Source organism: Periophthalmus magnuspinnatus, chromosome 24 (assembly GCF_009829125.3).
Source record: "Periophthalmus magnuspinnatus isolate fPerMag1 chromosome 24, fPerMag1.2.pri, whole genome shotgun sequence".
Classification (NCBI taxonomy): domain Eukaryota; kingdom Metazoa; phylum Chordata; class Actinopteri; order Gobiiformes; family Gobiidae; genus Periophthalmus; species Periophthalmus magnuspinnatus.
The window spans coordinates 16,844,677-16,860,701 of NC_047149.1; the positions used below are offsets into that span (position 1 = coordinate 16,844,677).

General features: G+C 36.5%; 1 protein-coding gene across 2 annotated transcripts in view; it reads right to left on the bottom strand.

Annotated features, from left to right (window-relative positions):
* The window catches only part of nkain2 (sodium/potassium transporting ATPase interacting 2), a 131,505-nt gene that overhangs the window by 39,497 nt on the left and 75,983 nt on the right, over positions 1 to 16,025 (bottom strand). The window contains exon 4 of one of the 2 annotated variants that reach the window (XM_033991331.1): positions 3,511 to 3,693. The exons of the other annotated variant lie outside the window; for it this stretch is intronic. Coding sequence (XP_033847222.1) covers positions 3,511 to 3,693 — 183 coding nt within the window. The remainder of the gene's footprint in view (positions 1 to 3,510; positions 3,694 to 16,025) is intronic. 2 annotated transcript variants of the gene reach the window in all.

Genomic DNA, 16,025 nt, shown 5'->3' on the forward strand with positions numbered 1-16,025 from the left:
ACTGGGTCAGCATGACATATGATGTGGTTTCAAATATGAAAAACTTACAACATCTCTCCAAGACCAATGCAAAAGGCACTATTCTTACACATTGAAAAGTAGGCCGTTAAGATTAGCAAAGTATATTATTGTACATATCGGGCTACACTGCAAACTGGATCAGTGTTCGACCAATATAAAACACAATTGCAAAACATTTAGTGGATAACTTGATTTTTTATGTAGAGTTGTTTTTTGAGGTTGCCTTCTGTCTGCAATAAATGTTTTAAGAAATTCTACAAACAGGCCAACCAATTGCCTCATTCTACGCTATTTCAGACCAGCGTTCCAAATAGGAAGAGAGCATGGGCGTGCTTCCGGCTCCAATTCACTTTACATTGAAAAATTGTCACCCCTCTCTCTGTAACTGCTGCAGTTTGCTGTACACATTTGTTTTGTCACTTGTTTTGCTCCCTTGTGGCTGGAGTTGTTTGTGACTTCAGATATGTAACTTAAAGTAGAACTAAAGTGGAACTAAGCTAATCTCCGCCCACAACCATATTTCACATAGAGCTGCTAACATGTGCAGTGCCTAGAGGACTAAAGGGGAGAATGAGGGGAGATGTGGGGGGTATAAGAACTGTACGATAAGAACAAGCTCCGCCCCTGCAGCTGGGTGTTTGTAATCAAAAACACCTCGCTGTAATCAGAGCGGTCATGTGTGATGTTACGTAGTACTTGAGATTGCAGTGGCTAGTGGAGAAAGCGCACAACACATTTTTGGACTATTTGGACTATGCAAATTTGCCAACATATGCACAACAATTGCCAAAAAAATGACTAGAAAAAGTAGACAGTGCTATTAAAACACCACATACACAGTTCAGTAACAGAAAAAGTTGATTTTGTGTTCAGTTTCACTTTAAAATTATAGCACTACTGATTGAAGAAAGAAGCTGTCATTATTATGGCATTTTACAACAAACAATTTCCTCAAACACTTTATGGATACTGTATGGCATTCCCCGTTTAGTAATAGATATCAATGGGAAAAAAGATAAATTGTTTAAGAAAGGTGTACCCAAACTGAACCGCCAAAAATGTGACACTGGAACTGTCAGGCACTGGAGAACGTGTCCAGTCTGATCAAGGTATTCTCTAAACTGACCACACAAACTCCTTGTGTTTAAGACTCAAAATTGTGATGGTCATTAAAATTGGCTCGCGGCTATTGCACAGTGCTGTCAAAGTCTGTCCGAGAAGTGGAAATAAAGTTATACTGCTGAAAATAATCTGGAGTATAAAAATATGGTAATAAATCATTCAGGGAAAAATAAGACTCACGCTGAGAGACAGATAGAGGTGTGAATCAGATTTGAGAAAATAGAAAATGCCAGATGTTGTATCAAAAAATAACACGTGATAAAGTGTTCTGGACAGACCAAGCCGACGATAACAGAACTGTCATGTGCTAGCTAATACCAAAATCATTCATCCCTTATTTGCCGTGGCATATTTAATTGCTGTTGCTTTTTTGGTTAATTTATTATTTTTTAAGATTTAAGATTTTAAACATAAATAATGAAGAATCCCAAGCATTCATCTTTTGAATGGAAGAAAGCACTCAAAATGTTGGATTTAACAGGAAGCTAAAAGCCATGATATATGCAACGTGTATGATATAACTAAATAGATACAGTTGAAACCAGAAGTTTACATACACTATATAAAAAGACACACAGGCTTTTTTCACTGTCTGACATGAAATCAGACTAAACTTTTCCTCTTTTAGATCAGTTAGGATTACCAACATTATTTATATTTAGTAAATGCCAGAGTAATGAGAAAAGACAATTTTATTATTATTATATTTATATTGTCAATAAACCAATCAGAGGCTTCCAAAGACATGTCATCATCATCTGGGTTTTCCCAAATTGTTTCAAGGTATAGTAACTTACTGATCTATATTTCTGACTTGGAAGAAAGTAATGAAAAAATGTCTTAAAAAAATGCTTCTCTCATTATTCTGGCATTTAGCAAATAGAAATAATTTTGGTAATCCTAACTGACCTAAAACAGGAAAGGTTTAGTCATGTCAGACAGCGAGAAAAAAAGCATATGTGTCTTTTCATATAGTGTACATAAATTTCTTGTATCAACTGTATGTGTAATACCATACTGTGAAATGTATCAGGTAAATCATTAATACCTCCATGGAGGCAAACAGAAAAGTTACCCAGTGCACCTTTAATTATGACAAATATCTTCATGCTTTTTCATAATAAAATTTAATAAATCTGACAAAAATATGTATCCAACCAGTTCTCGCAGCAGAAACACTACTTGGACTTCTGTTCAGCTAATACAGGGAACAATGGGCCAACATTTAACATTTTAAAGTGACTTTGAAATCACCAGCCTCATGTGTCAATGTCTAACTATTGATGTTCTCTTTATGAGCTTTGGCTCCACACCATTGTTGTTCTGTCAGGCCTAAAATTGAACGCTCCCCCATGTAAACTTCAAACAATAGACTAATAATGGCTCTGTGCTTTCAGGGTGGCATTTGAAATTTGGTCATTACTTAGAAACTTGTGGCTTTCATGGGGTAGTAAAACTTTTTATCCAGTTGAAGCCGTAGGCTGTTAAGCGAATTATGGATATAGAAAAGATATAGGAAGTATCAAATAGGTTTATATATTATTTACAAATACTACAACAAAATTATCTTATTTTAATTATTGCAATCTCCAACACAATATTCATTTATTCATCTACAGCATGGCGGTGGCAGTGTTGGTTCTGATATAGTGTATGTTCTAAGACCAAGTTTATCTCCCATTTCAGCCTTCCAGACTCGTGCTCTCCATTTATCCTGTTTTACAAAGAGAATAATTCTTAGTGAACTGAAAAAAGTTGGCTCATCTCATACGGGAACCACTTTATAATAACTACACTCTAATTAGCCCGAGTAAAAAAATAGACTTTATTCACAATGAACAAATAAGCTCACTGTATATCTACTTCATTAAGGGGGGTAGTTTTAGAGTATTAATTAAGTAGTTACTGAGCCTGAACTTTCTTAAAAACAATTTGTTCATTATGCACTACATCTTTGTTAATGCTTTTATTAAGGTTATTAAAGGTTTAGTTATTATAAAGTGTTACCTTAGTAGAAGCATGAACCAGTCCAGGGACTACAGGTGGATAATATCTATCACCTGGTATAATGCGTTGTTTCTGTTTTACTTAATATTGTACACAGCACCTATAGTGACAAAAACCTGCCATATTAATGCAAAGATTTGACATATGCATTCTCACATTGAACACCCCTTGCTTTTTAAGTTGTCATATTGCAAGAGAAATCCTCGCTTGCTTTCAATGGCAAAAGCACTTCTAACCATCTGGCTCAAGCACCATTGTACACCTCGATGTCTCCTGCCTTTTACTGTAATACGCACACACTCTTACACACAAACAAAGTGGCTGATTTGGAGTGCTCTGTGGAGGATCATGCACTCCTACTCCTAGGTCTTTGTCTCTGGCTGTGGGCTGGTGCCGCTCCACTGAACCACATCTGTTGGCCCGCTGCCTCGAGTCCTGCCTCCACAACGCCATCCTGCCCTCTGCTCCAACCCCGAACAACCCCCCTCCAAGGCCTTCTCCGCAATTTACCAGCGCTCTGTTCTGCTTTTGTCTTCCGCTCCCCTGAGAAGGAGCAAAGAGAGGTATGATCAGGACCTCAATATGATGTAGCCTGACAGAATAGAGGGGAGGTAATGGAGTTTTTAAAGCTAAATAGGTTTGAATGGGAAGGTGCAATGAGATGAGAATATGTTGAGAATTACGTAGGGGAAAGTTTGAATGTTTTTTGAAATGCTTTTGGGTTTTACATAACTTCCTGTAGCTTATTATTTGGTAGAGCTATTCATTGAGACAGGATAAAATCATACTTCACTGTCAGCTTTATAACTTTTGGATCAAATATACAAAATAATAACTAGGGCTGCACAATTACATGCGATCATGTATAGAGTTCTGTCTGCATTCTGAGTAGTTCTGAGATATCGAGGTTTAAAGTTGGGAAGGGGGATTTTTGCTCATATAAAGCTAAAAAATACACCAAACACTAAATAACTGGTATTCAGGAGCAAGAATAAGAAAATAACTCAATTACAAAATTACAGTTGTTTTGTTGTGAAGTCGAAATGGAAAAAATTAATAAATAAATAAATACAAAATAAAAAACTTGCTAACCCTGCAAAATTATTAGTTTCTTTCAACCGGTAATGCTTTGGATTTTTTTTTTTTTTTTTTTTTTAAAGGACATTGTGAAGTGAATCCTGATTTGAAAAACATACAGTAAATACCAATATAGCTGCAATCTCCATACTTGAATCTGAAGCTTCAACTCCATTAGAATTTGAAATAATCTTTTTAATATACCTTTATTTTCCAAGGAAGTCTCTTGAAATAAAATATCTCTTTTAAAGAAGACCCAATATCAGGCCTTGGGCAAAGTACACATATTGGACACTTAAGCATGAGAAATACATACTGAAGGGCAACCAAACACTCATTCATTCACATCAATTATGTTTGTCCTTGATAAGAGCCAACCATGATTACAAGTTCTTAAAATGAGACAGATGTTGCTAAGTAGAGTGGATTTTCTGCTCATAAGATACGCAAGATTATTAGTGAAATGAATGCCTAGGATGTGTGCGACTTCTTTCCGCTCTTGAAAACCTCCTAACATAATTTTTAGCATGGTGCCTTTCTCAGTATTTGGTTTACCAGGAGTCTGCCATTTCAACTGAGCCTTATCACTTTTTGACATGTTGAAATGGTAAAATGTCCACAGTAAAAAATAAAGCCATACAGATTGCCAATAGCTTTCACCAGAACTAAGAGACTGTTTACAGTGACAATAGCCTTAAGAGGAAAATGATCATTAATAAATCCATGTGAAATTATGTTGTATGTGCGATTTTATGACTAGAAGTTGTCAGATATTTTCACCTTTTTAATACCTCAAAAAATAAATAAATCATTAATAATAATAGCAATAACAATAACAATAACAACAACAACAACAACAACAACAGCAACAGTAATAATAATAATAATAATCAATAGAGCCAAAAGTGGAAATGATCAGCCCTCGCCACCCAGAGCACTTGCAGAGGATGCTAATGCACCCCATTTTATCCCTTTTTTTCCAAGCCAGCTAGATTGGTAAAAGTATAAAGAGAACAGTTTATCCTGTGGTGCAGTGTCACAAACACTCTATTCCTTTGTTGGGTGCATTATGACCACTATCATTTTTATGTGTACCTCATCTTTCACCCAGCTGGAGATGCCCTTTTTTGAACATTTCCCAACATTAAAGGGCCTACTTGTTTTAAATAATAAATAAAAAAATGAAAATGTGGCAGAATTCAATGTCTCCATAGGATTATATTATGACATACAGCTGAAACCAGACATTTGCATAAACTATATAAAAAAGACACAAAGGCTATTTTTTCTGATTTCATGTCATGTTGGAAGCAAAAACAGCATTTAATTTATGTCTTAAATGAAGATATGGGTGGGATTTAAGATGTTTTCTTCTTCCCACACCTTTTCGACCTTATGTAAGGATTAATTTGTGAAATGGGCTTTAAGTGTACTCGATACATGTGCTTGAAATAAATAAAAAAAAATGTCCGACATGAAATCAGACTAAACATTTCCTGTTTTAGGTCAATTAGGATTACCACAATTATTTCTACTGGCAATACTTTTTTTTCAGACAATTTTTCATTCCTTTTTTCAAAGTCAAAAGTTTACATACATTTCATAGTATTTGGTATCATTACCTTTGAACTGTATGACTCGGGTCAAACATTTTGGATATCCTTCCACAAGCTTGTCACAATAGTTGGCAGGAATTTTGGCCCATTCCTCCTGACAGAACTGGTGTAACTGCTCCAAATTTGTAGGCTGCCTTGCTCGCACCTGCCTTTTCAGGTCTGCCCATACATTTTTAATTGGACTGCGATCAGAGCTTTGTGATGGCCACTCCAAAACACTGATTTTGTTCTCCTTAAACCACTTTGTCACCAATGCTTTGCGTCATTGTCCATTTGGAAGACCCATTTGTGCCCAAGTTCTAACTTCCTGGCTTGAGATGTTGCTTCAGTATTTCCACATAATGTTCTTTCCTCATGATGTTACCTATTTTAAGAAGTGCACCAGTCCCTCCTGCAGCAAAACAACCCCACAACATGATGCTGCCACCCCCGTATTTCACAGTTGGGATGGTGTTCTCAGGCTTGCAAGCTTCCCCTTTTTCTTCCAAATGTAACGATGCCCATTATGGCCAAACAGTTCAATTTCAGTTTCATCAGACCACAGGACATGTCTCCAAAAAGGTCTTCGTCTCTGTGTGCATTTGCAAACTGTAATCTGGCTTTTTTATGTTTCTTCTGGAGTAATGGCTACTTCCTGGCAGAGTGGCCTTTCAGTCCATGTTGGTACAGTACTCGTTTCACTGTGGATAATGACACACTCATAACAGCTTCAGCAGCATCTCCACAAGGTCTTTTGTTTGTTTTGGGTTGATATGCACATTTTGGACAAAAGCACATTCATCTTTGGGGCACTGAACCAGTCTTGGTATAATGGCTGGACATTCCCATGGTCTTTATACTTGCATATAATTGTTTGAACAGATGAAAGTGGCACCTTCAGTCATCTGGATATTGCACCGAAGGATGAACCAGACTTGTGCAAGGCCACAGTTCTCTTCCCAATACCTTGGTTGATTTCTTTTGACTTTCCCATGATGTTACATAAAGAAGCAGTGTGTTTCAGGGGTGCCTTCAAATACATCCCACAGATGTGTCTCTTATTGACTCAGATGTTGTCAATAAACCTCAGAAGCTTCCAAAGACATGACATCATCATCAGGATTTTCCTAAATTGTTAAAATGCACACTAAATGCATAGCCGTGGCAACATGATGTGGGTGTTATTGACTGTTTTGATCATGTCAGAAATATGAGTACCAAATTGTATAGGTTTACGACAAAGTAAAATTTTATTATTGTTATTTATTATTACTTATTATTATTTATTATTTTCTTATATCAGTTGGTTCAGGGCCACCAATGATTAGAATTTGAATGAAATCTCCAAAACTATGAGAGAATTATCACTTGTCGAAGTTAACTTTAAGACAGGAAGTTTAAAAACTGATTTAAAAATTTCACAGCAATCGGGATTTGTATGTGTAAATGGGAGCAATTTGTAAAAGTAAGTTTACAACTGCTGAGTGAATAATGTTTTTTACTTCTCTTGTTATTATCAATCTCTGTACCAAATTTCATGATTCTACGGTTACATTTTTTGGGCATTGTTCCTATCTTGTAATTCAATTTTTTTGTGTTTGTGGGGGCTCTGACATGTCTTTTTTATTTTCAGAAATTGGAAATAGTCATAGATTAGAGAGACACAATTTTGAATTTTGGGCAAATATTTGGGGGGAAAGGTTAGGAGAAAAATAATAGGAAAGGAGAAATAACATTCCAGTGCAAAATCAATGTTCTATTTTTTTTTTTTTTTTTTTTAAATAAACTATACATTTCCCGAAAGCACTGGCACAATGCTACATCATGGTGTGAGTCACTACTGGAGCTTCCTGTCAGTGCAGTGATGCTTTGTATGGCCTCACGATACTAATAGGCCCATCACCAGCTTTTGGCACTCGGTCCTAATAATAATATGTCGGACTTATATAGGACACTCAAAGACGCTTCACAAACAATAATAAAACTGTAGAAGACGACAGTGGACATCATGGGGGGACGCCAGATTGAACAGGAGAATTTTTAGTAGTGATCTGAAGTGCTGCAATGAGCCTGAGTTCCTGATGGGTTATGGGAGTCTCAGAAAGCAGGAGTGGCAGCGAAGGCTCGGGCCCCTAAAGTTCAGTGCTTTGTCCTGATGAGAGGAGTGAGGAGGCTGGGGTCGGCTGATCTGAGGTGTTGGGACAGTGCGGCTGGAGGAGGTCGGTGAGATAGAGAGAGCTCAAAACATCATACCAACATCCTATTATTGTACTTATTACACTTTTTTAAATTATGATATATTAAGAAACAGAAATCATTTTAATTCAATCTACACTCAAGTAAAAGTAAACACAAATATAAAGTGCTTTTTAGTCCCTTTGTTTATTTCATATTATCTTGATTTTACCATTCTGACAGTTTGGTTTCATAAAGTTGGTCACACAATAGAGAAATACTCGTGAAAGATGCTGGACAAATGTCAATGAAAGTGAAAAGCGATCACACTAGTGTTATCATAAAATTGCAATGTTTCTTCTCAAAATAGCAATAACATTACATTTTAACATAGTCATTTATTTTCTCTAAAATATATACCCTGGGAGTGTATTTTCCAACACCGGCTGGCTGGATGCATGTGTGTATATTGTTTGGACAGTACGAGTAAGGAAAGGAGTCCCAGATTTTCCCCATGAGTGCTTCAGCATCTGCTCCCCTCTGTCACTCCAAACCCCTAAGGACATGCACGCACCAATAATACAACAGAGCCAGCCAGCACACCCACACCTTTTATCCTCAACTACAATAACCACTAAGTCATAGGAGTCTAGACTGAGAATCTAACTTTAGGGCTAACAATCAGACTATATTAGCACCAAGTCAATTTTCAAGATGACCTAAGCTTAAAAGCACAGACTTATTTTTAGTCAAACATAAATATATACTGTTTATGAATTTTTCTGACTATAGTTTAAAATATCAAAAGAAATAGAACATAACTTTAACCGAAATGTGTTGTTAATTTGTATAATTGAGTGTTTATATTAGCTCCAGTGAGGGAAATTAAAGAAACCATTTTTGAACTATAGTTAGATTGAAAAATGGCTTGGAAAAATTAGATTTGACAAGGCAAATAATCTTCAAATAAAACTGAAATTGTGGGTTAAAAATACAAAAAGAAAATGTTGATATTGATATAAATCCATTCCTCATCTGATTAAATCTTGAAGAAAAGTCAAATTAATGAAATCAAAAGATGAGAGATGGATATTTGGACTGAAAATATTAGCAGAAACTTTTGGATTAATTCTTGACCCAGTTAAGGGGGTTATCCCGACCTCGTTCTTGTTTAGTGTTTTTGTCTCTCGCAGCCTCGTCCTCTCTATGCCCCTCCGCTTGTTTTTCCACACCAGTATCATCAGTCACGGAGCATCTCCCTACATTGTTTTGGTGTGATTTCCCTGGGGCGCCAGACAGGGGCCGTAACCCATAATGCCTAGAGCTCTTCACTGTTAACACATTGGACTATAGCGTTAGATTGTGTTTGGGGGGAGAAAATTGGCTAGGTTTAAAATCCTGACCATGACCATTAGCGTTCATGCTACTCTTAACATAACAACATTAGCCGCTGCGGGCTGTAACATCTGTCGGCCAATCAGAGGGCTTGGATGGTCTCCCAGGTGAGACGCTTGGTTGCATAAAGAATGATTGTTGCTAATTTTAGATTTCTTGGAAGCAAAGCATGTGCTGAACATTATAAATTAATGCAAATGTACACGGGAAGTGAAATCATTACTATTAAATCTCATAATGAAGACAAACCACTTTTTAGATTTGTGCCTTCTGAATGTTTTATAGCAGAGAATAGGCAGTAGCTTACATATGACAGGCTCTAATTATAAATATTTCAGAGATTGAAGATGGATTTAAGATAGACGTTATGAAGTTAACAACTGCTGTATAATGAATCCAAATGCCAGTACAAAATGTGAACATATGGACCCTATGAAACATATGCTTGTACTGAAATTACCACGACTATAAAGGCTAAAATATAACATGAAATCAGTCTGCGTTGTCTGTGTATATATTTTGGCTTAAAGGTGCACAGCCTAGCCCTTCTGATGGTGGTGGTTGCCTGAAAACATCCACAGCAAAGCATTAAAAGGTTCATTCTTACTGTGAACAGGGTCAGCTCTCCACAGATCTGATCAGTTACCTGGTTACCTGATGACATCACCAGTCCCCATGACATGAATACATGATACATGAAGGGACAAAATAAAATCAGATTTGTCTGAACAGAAACAGATGCAGTTAGCTAAATCACAAGAAGCTGGAGAGAAAGGCTCTTAAAAAAACCCCAAAAAACAATATTATGTGACAATAAAATAATACCCTGGGATTGATATTTGCTGTAACTGCAGTTGTATTAAATCACAGACTGTCTTTGTTGTTCAACCTGGATAAAAATAAGAGAGAACAAAATCTGCCCACAAGAATAATGCACTTGAAAGCTTCCACAATCAATATTCCCACATTAAAAATGGATCAAACAAATGTGTTTGTTAGAGGCTCACGAGAAATGGAGTTTTATCAGCGGTTTTCTTGTTTTGGTTCGCCCCTGCTTTTACACCCTGACCTCATTTCATCCTCCGGCACTCTTTACACTTAAGAGACAGAAAGCTACTCCGCGGCAGATACGGAGAGTCCATTAACTGCACCATATCATTGACTACATGGTCAACGGTATCAGCACAAATGCAAACTTCACTTTATTGGTGTATAAGCCACATTAAATATTTAAACTTGAAGCTAAGCACTAGCCTTTTGCAGAAAAGTTTACTTCTATTTTGGTAATCTTACATTTAAAATCAAGTACATGGATGTGTCTTGAGGCAACATGTGATATATAGATTCAAATCAGATGGCATTGATTAATTATTCTTGCTCAAGATATTATTATTATTATTATTATTATTATTATTATTATTATTATTATTATTATTGTTATGGTTATTATTATTATTATTATTATTCATATTGTTATGGTTATTGTTATTGTTATTGTTATTATTATTATTATTATTGTTGTTGTTATGTTATTGTTATTATTATTATTATTATTATTATTATTATTATTATTATTATTATTATTATTATTATTGTTATGGTTATTGTTATTGTTATTAATATTATTATTGTTATGGTTATTGTTATTGTTATTATTATTATTATTATTATTAATGTACTTATTTCTTTATTATTATTTTTTTATAGCATTGGTTCCAGTGAGAGAAAATGGGAAATAATGAAGCAACACTAAACTGTTATTGCTATACAGGTAAATAACAAGGAAAATGCCTCATATTTACAACATAATATTTTATAATAGGCTGAAACCACTGAAGCTTTTGAATTATTATGGCATTACTGTTAAACTGAATATCTGTTAGGGTTGTCAAAAAAAGTAAAGAAACCCCATCACAATTCAATATGAAAACTACGAAAACTAGATACTCATTTGGACATAAAATAGTTTACTTTTACTGAATATATTTTTACAATGTATAAGATCATCTGTCAGAACCAAAGCTCCATTAAAATGATTTTAAAAAAAACACTATTTATTCACTGTTCAATGGCCATGCATGTATGTGTATATGATATATTCATTTGTGTGTGTGTGCCTGTATGTATATATGTATCTACTTATTATGAAGTTGTGTTGTTCTGTTTCATTTGTTATTATTATTTTTTTTTTTCCATTGCCATCATCATTATGACTTTTACAGTTGCGTGTCCGTCTTTACTACAAACCTCTGTCTTGTATCCCATATTTCCCTCACTTTTACTGTGTTTGATTGTTGTGCCAAGCCTTTTCCTTAGCATTGAAATCACATTTTAAGTATATGTTTTACGGCAACACTTGTAAATAGCACCTCATGTTTATGTTATATTGTTACTGTGTCAATTTTCCCACTTTGCCAGGTCAATATTGTGAATAAAAATGGACTCACAATGGTTCACTTGATTGAATGCACGTTAAATAAGAAAACATACCACCGCAATTTGAACACTATTTGATATTTGGCGTCAAGGCAGCAAAAACCACGTCATTAGGTAAATATAGAAAAATGACTTCCTATTATGTGGCTTGGACCCCTTATCCATCTTGGCGTGTTTTTTTTTTTTTACAGAATGCGTCATCCGAAAACTGTTCCTCTTCCATTCGGCTAACCTGTCACTGTCTGTACCATTCCTGGAGACACACTAAATCCAAGATGTCACCAGTATATCCTTTCTCCAATCCCATAACTGTCCCAGAGCCTAATTCCACTCCACAAACAAGAAAATATTGCGGAAGGAAAAGACCGCGGGGGACGGGAGCGGCAGATAAAAATGACGAGCGGAGAAAAGGTGGAGGTTAGAGTGAAAGATTCTGAATACTTGGATCAGGAGATTGAGCGGTTTGGACAGCTGAAGAAATGATAAGCAGAATGGGATATGACACATTACGGGATGGAAATGAGCACCTCCAACCAGAGAGGAAGTATTAAAGGAAGCAGCAAGCAAAAAAGCCCATAGGAAAGAGAAATGTAGCAAGACTTGGCAAGAATCCAAGTTAGCAGCACTGATATATTCCTTTTATATCAAGGTCAACTGTGGGTGACGTTTTTACTGCCGGATTGATCGTAGAATGTGACAAGTTTATACTGCTCTGTTCAAGACGAGAGGGAAAGTCTATTTGTCCTTTTCTGACTACACTTCAATGACAATACTTGCAGTCTGATTGTCTTGTAAAACATCTGATGAATGTAGAGGGCACTGGCTCTTGTCTTAATGTTATTTATGGCTGGCGATAGAACTGTAGTGTGAGTGTTGAAGCGGAATAATTTTGTGGTTTTAATTGGTGTCTTTTGAACTGTGCTCTGTGGACGTTTGAAGGACAACTGTGAGTGTAAAGAAAGACAAAGGAGATTGAAATATGCATGTTTAGATGAGTCATGAGACAAGATATGTTGCTTTTGGTCAACATAAAATAACTAAACAGAAAAAGGTGACAACATTTTTATTCATTTGGGACAAACATTTCATTTGTTGGAGTGTACTTTTTGACAACTGCCCTATCTTGGTGACAAAGCTCTTTACTTAGCCTGAGCTACACTCCAGATGTCATCTACTTATACTGGTATTTCAAATAATTATAATTGGGTAATACTCGATCATTTCTTGCAGCTCTCATTTGAACAAGATACAAGACGCTGCAAGCTGTGATGAATATATGCCCACCCCAAGCCTGTTGTGTCAGGAAGGTCATCTGATATACTGGGAAAAACTTTGACCCAAAATGATTATATTATGTCTAGAGGCGGCTAGTCAACTGTACTCCTGTGCACTCCATTGAGTACAAAATACTTCAGAATATTCTCCATGGAGATAGGTAAGATTTATGCCATACTGTACAAGGAGGACAACATTTCCATGGCATCGAGCAGGAGGCGGCTCTCCTCCAGGGCAAATAAGAGTCAGTTTTGTAGCGATGAGAGCCCCCTCACAGTAAGAACACATTTTTCAACCAAAATGAAAAAAATCCCCCAAAAACATGCTTTTATTATAGCTTATTTTTTGCCAGTTACAACCTGAGGCTTTAAATATCTTAAAATCCAGATGCTTTGGCTCAACATAAAATAATGCAATAGAAAAAGTGGGATAATATCCTTAAATGGGGTCAACATTTCATTTTTTGGAGTGTACATAGAAGATTTGAATGCTCCCACTATGACAGGCCTTCCAAACTTAACAGACACTTACAGTATAAACCTACACACTTTTGTTGACACACTGTACATAAACAAGCGTTGTATAAGAGTCCCAACAGCAGCCCACCCTCCAAGTGCATGATTGACGCTTCGCTGTATTCTTTTCTATGGACTACTGACACTTTCCTGTCTAGAGCTGTATTTGTGCATCTGGTCTGTTTGTGTGTGTGCGATTTGGGTGCCAGTCTCCCCTCTCCACAGGCTCGCTCGCCGAATTCTGTCAAGGATGCCACATCACAAATCTTTTCGAACTTTGTAATTTTCTGGCATTCCTGCTATATTAGATAGTGGAGCCGCAGAGTGATAGGAGGAAAGATGGGGAGTGTGACAGAGTGATATACAGTGAATTTTGGGGTAAAAACTCAAATTACTGTCACAACAAGGAGGTACACCTTATCTGAATGCTGTACTCTGCGGGGAAGTCTAATGGAATCCCAAGATGTTTGATAGAGGGGACTTCAAACGAAAAGAGCTGAAGGAGCTAAAAATGTCTGGGTATTCGACAGCTGATGTAAGAGTCCATTTGGAAATGCTGTTTGCCATAAGATATTGCAGATGAGTCAGAGCACAAACTGAATTCCCCATGAATCCTTATGTAATTCAACTTTTCTTGACCTTTTAATGGGAGATGTTTTAGTCACTGGTACATACACTACCTGATCTCATAAATTGTACCACTTTTAAAGTTGCACTGTGTCTTCTGGAAGTAGCAGGATCTGCTACCTGATTTGTTTTGAATGTTCCACAGTATGGCATTAAGTATCTCCATGGAAACAAGCAGCTGGCGTCCCTATGCCAAGTTACATATCTGATCTATGTGAAGTTACAGCAGGTGGTGGACCTGTTACTAAATAGTTATATAGTGGAACTTTAAAAGCAGGCTCAGCAGTATGAGCCTAGAATGAGGTCATGTGACTACCTGAATGACCAGGTTATTCCACCATTTTTTTCTGATGAAACCAAGATGACCAAGATCATTTAAAGATGGCAATGCTCTCATCAAGCCCTAATTGTGAAAGAGTGGTTCAGGGACAATATTGATCCATTGAGAGTATTTGAGGTGTGCTGGAGAAGACTTTGCACACTGGTCTCACTCACCCTTCATCTAAATCTCTGACAAATTTGTGTACAATACTGCACAGAAATGTTGTGATGTTGCATAAGTAAGCATTAAAGGATCCATATTAAGCTATTTTCTATTTTCTTATAATGTTGTTTACTCATCACAAACATACCTGGAGTTGTGTTTTGTTTCATTCAAACATGTTGACTTGGCTGAGTTCTTTTCTCAAACTAAAAACACTCTGTTCCACCTTGTGATGTCATGTCGTAATACAATGTCTTTAAACTCCATACGCATTCACTAGAATCATTTGGTTGATAACAGCCCTGGAATTGCCTATCTCTACTGAACAAAAGGTAAAAGGAAACTGTTTATATGAAAGGTGGAACAAAGCATTTTGAGCTTTGGGGATGCTATCTGTGAATGAAACAAAATACAACTCCAGGTATGTTTTTTATGAGGTAAAAGGATTATAACATGACTTAAAGCTCTCAAGAGTAAATTTTGTGTAATCTTTAAACAATGAGAAGCTGCGGCTTCCATGCAGTCATAGAATACCATTAGGTGCAGTAGAGGGGTGTCTCCTCTGAGTTTAAACAGCACTGCTCCTTGTTGTTTAATCTTTGCTAAAATGTCAGGCTTCATTTGGGGTCTTCTGGGATTTCGTAAACTAACCCTGAGAAATTTACAGAAGCAATGAGTAGCAATGAATGTAAAGACTGAGTGATGGAACTCTTCATTTGTCTTTTTTGATCACAATACTTGAATTTATTTTCATTGCCATATTGCTGTATGAAGCTAACAAGTGTTAAACAAGCATAAACAAGCATGCATTCAGATTTACACAGAAAATTACCAGACAATTCACTCTAAAGTTTGACTAAGTGAAGAATAAAAGTCAAGGACAGACTCATTTCAATTTTGTTTAAGCTAAAAAGGATCAAATAAATGTAGTTGTGAAATAAGTAAACGCTGCACCTCTTAGACACTACACAGAAGTCTTCATATAACACTGAATCATCTGTGAAGACATATCACATTATCATATAAATTGAGCATGAGACTGTTAGCCACTGCTGCTGCTCTGGTCACCGTTAGAATAATTGATGGAATCACTTACTCCGCCAGGCCCACAGAGTGACTCACAATGGTCATAACAATGTCCAGTTGCCGTGACATCTCCACAGAAACCAATGCTATACCTTCACCTTAATCTTACCCACCTGTCCAGTCCTCCTACGAAAATGCCTGTCTTTGCCAACATCACAACCTCCTCTAGAAGACCGCTGACATGTCTCCCACCTTCTCAGCTTGTCTGTC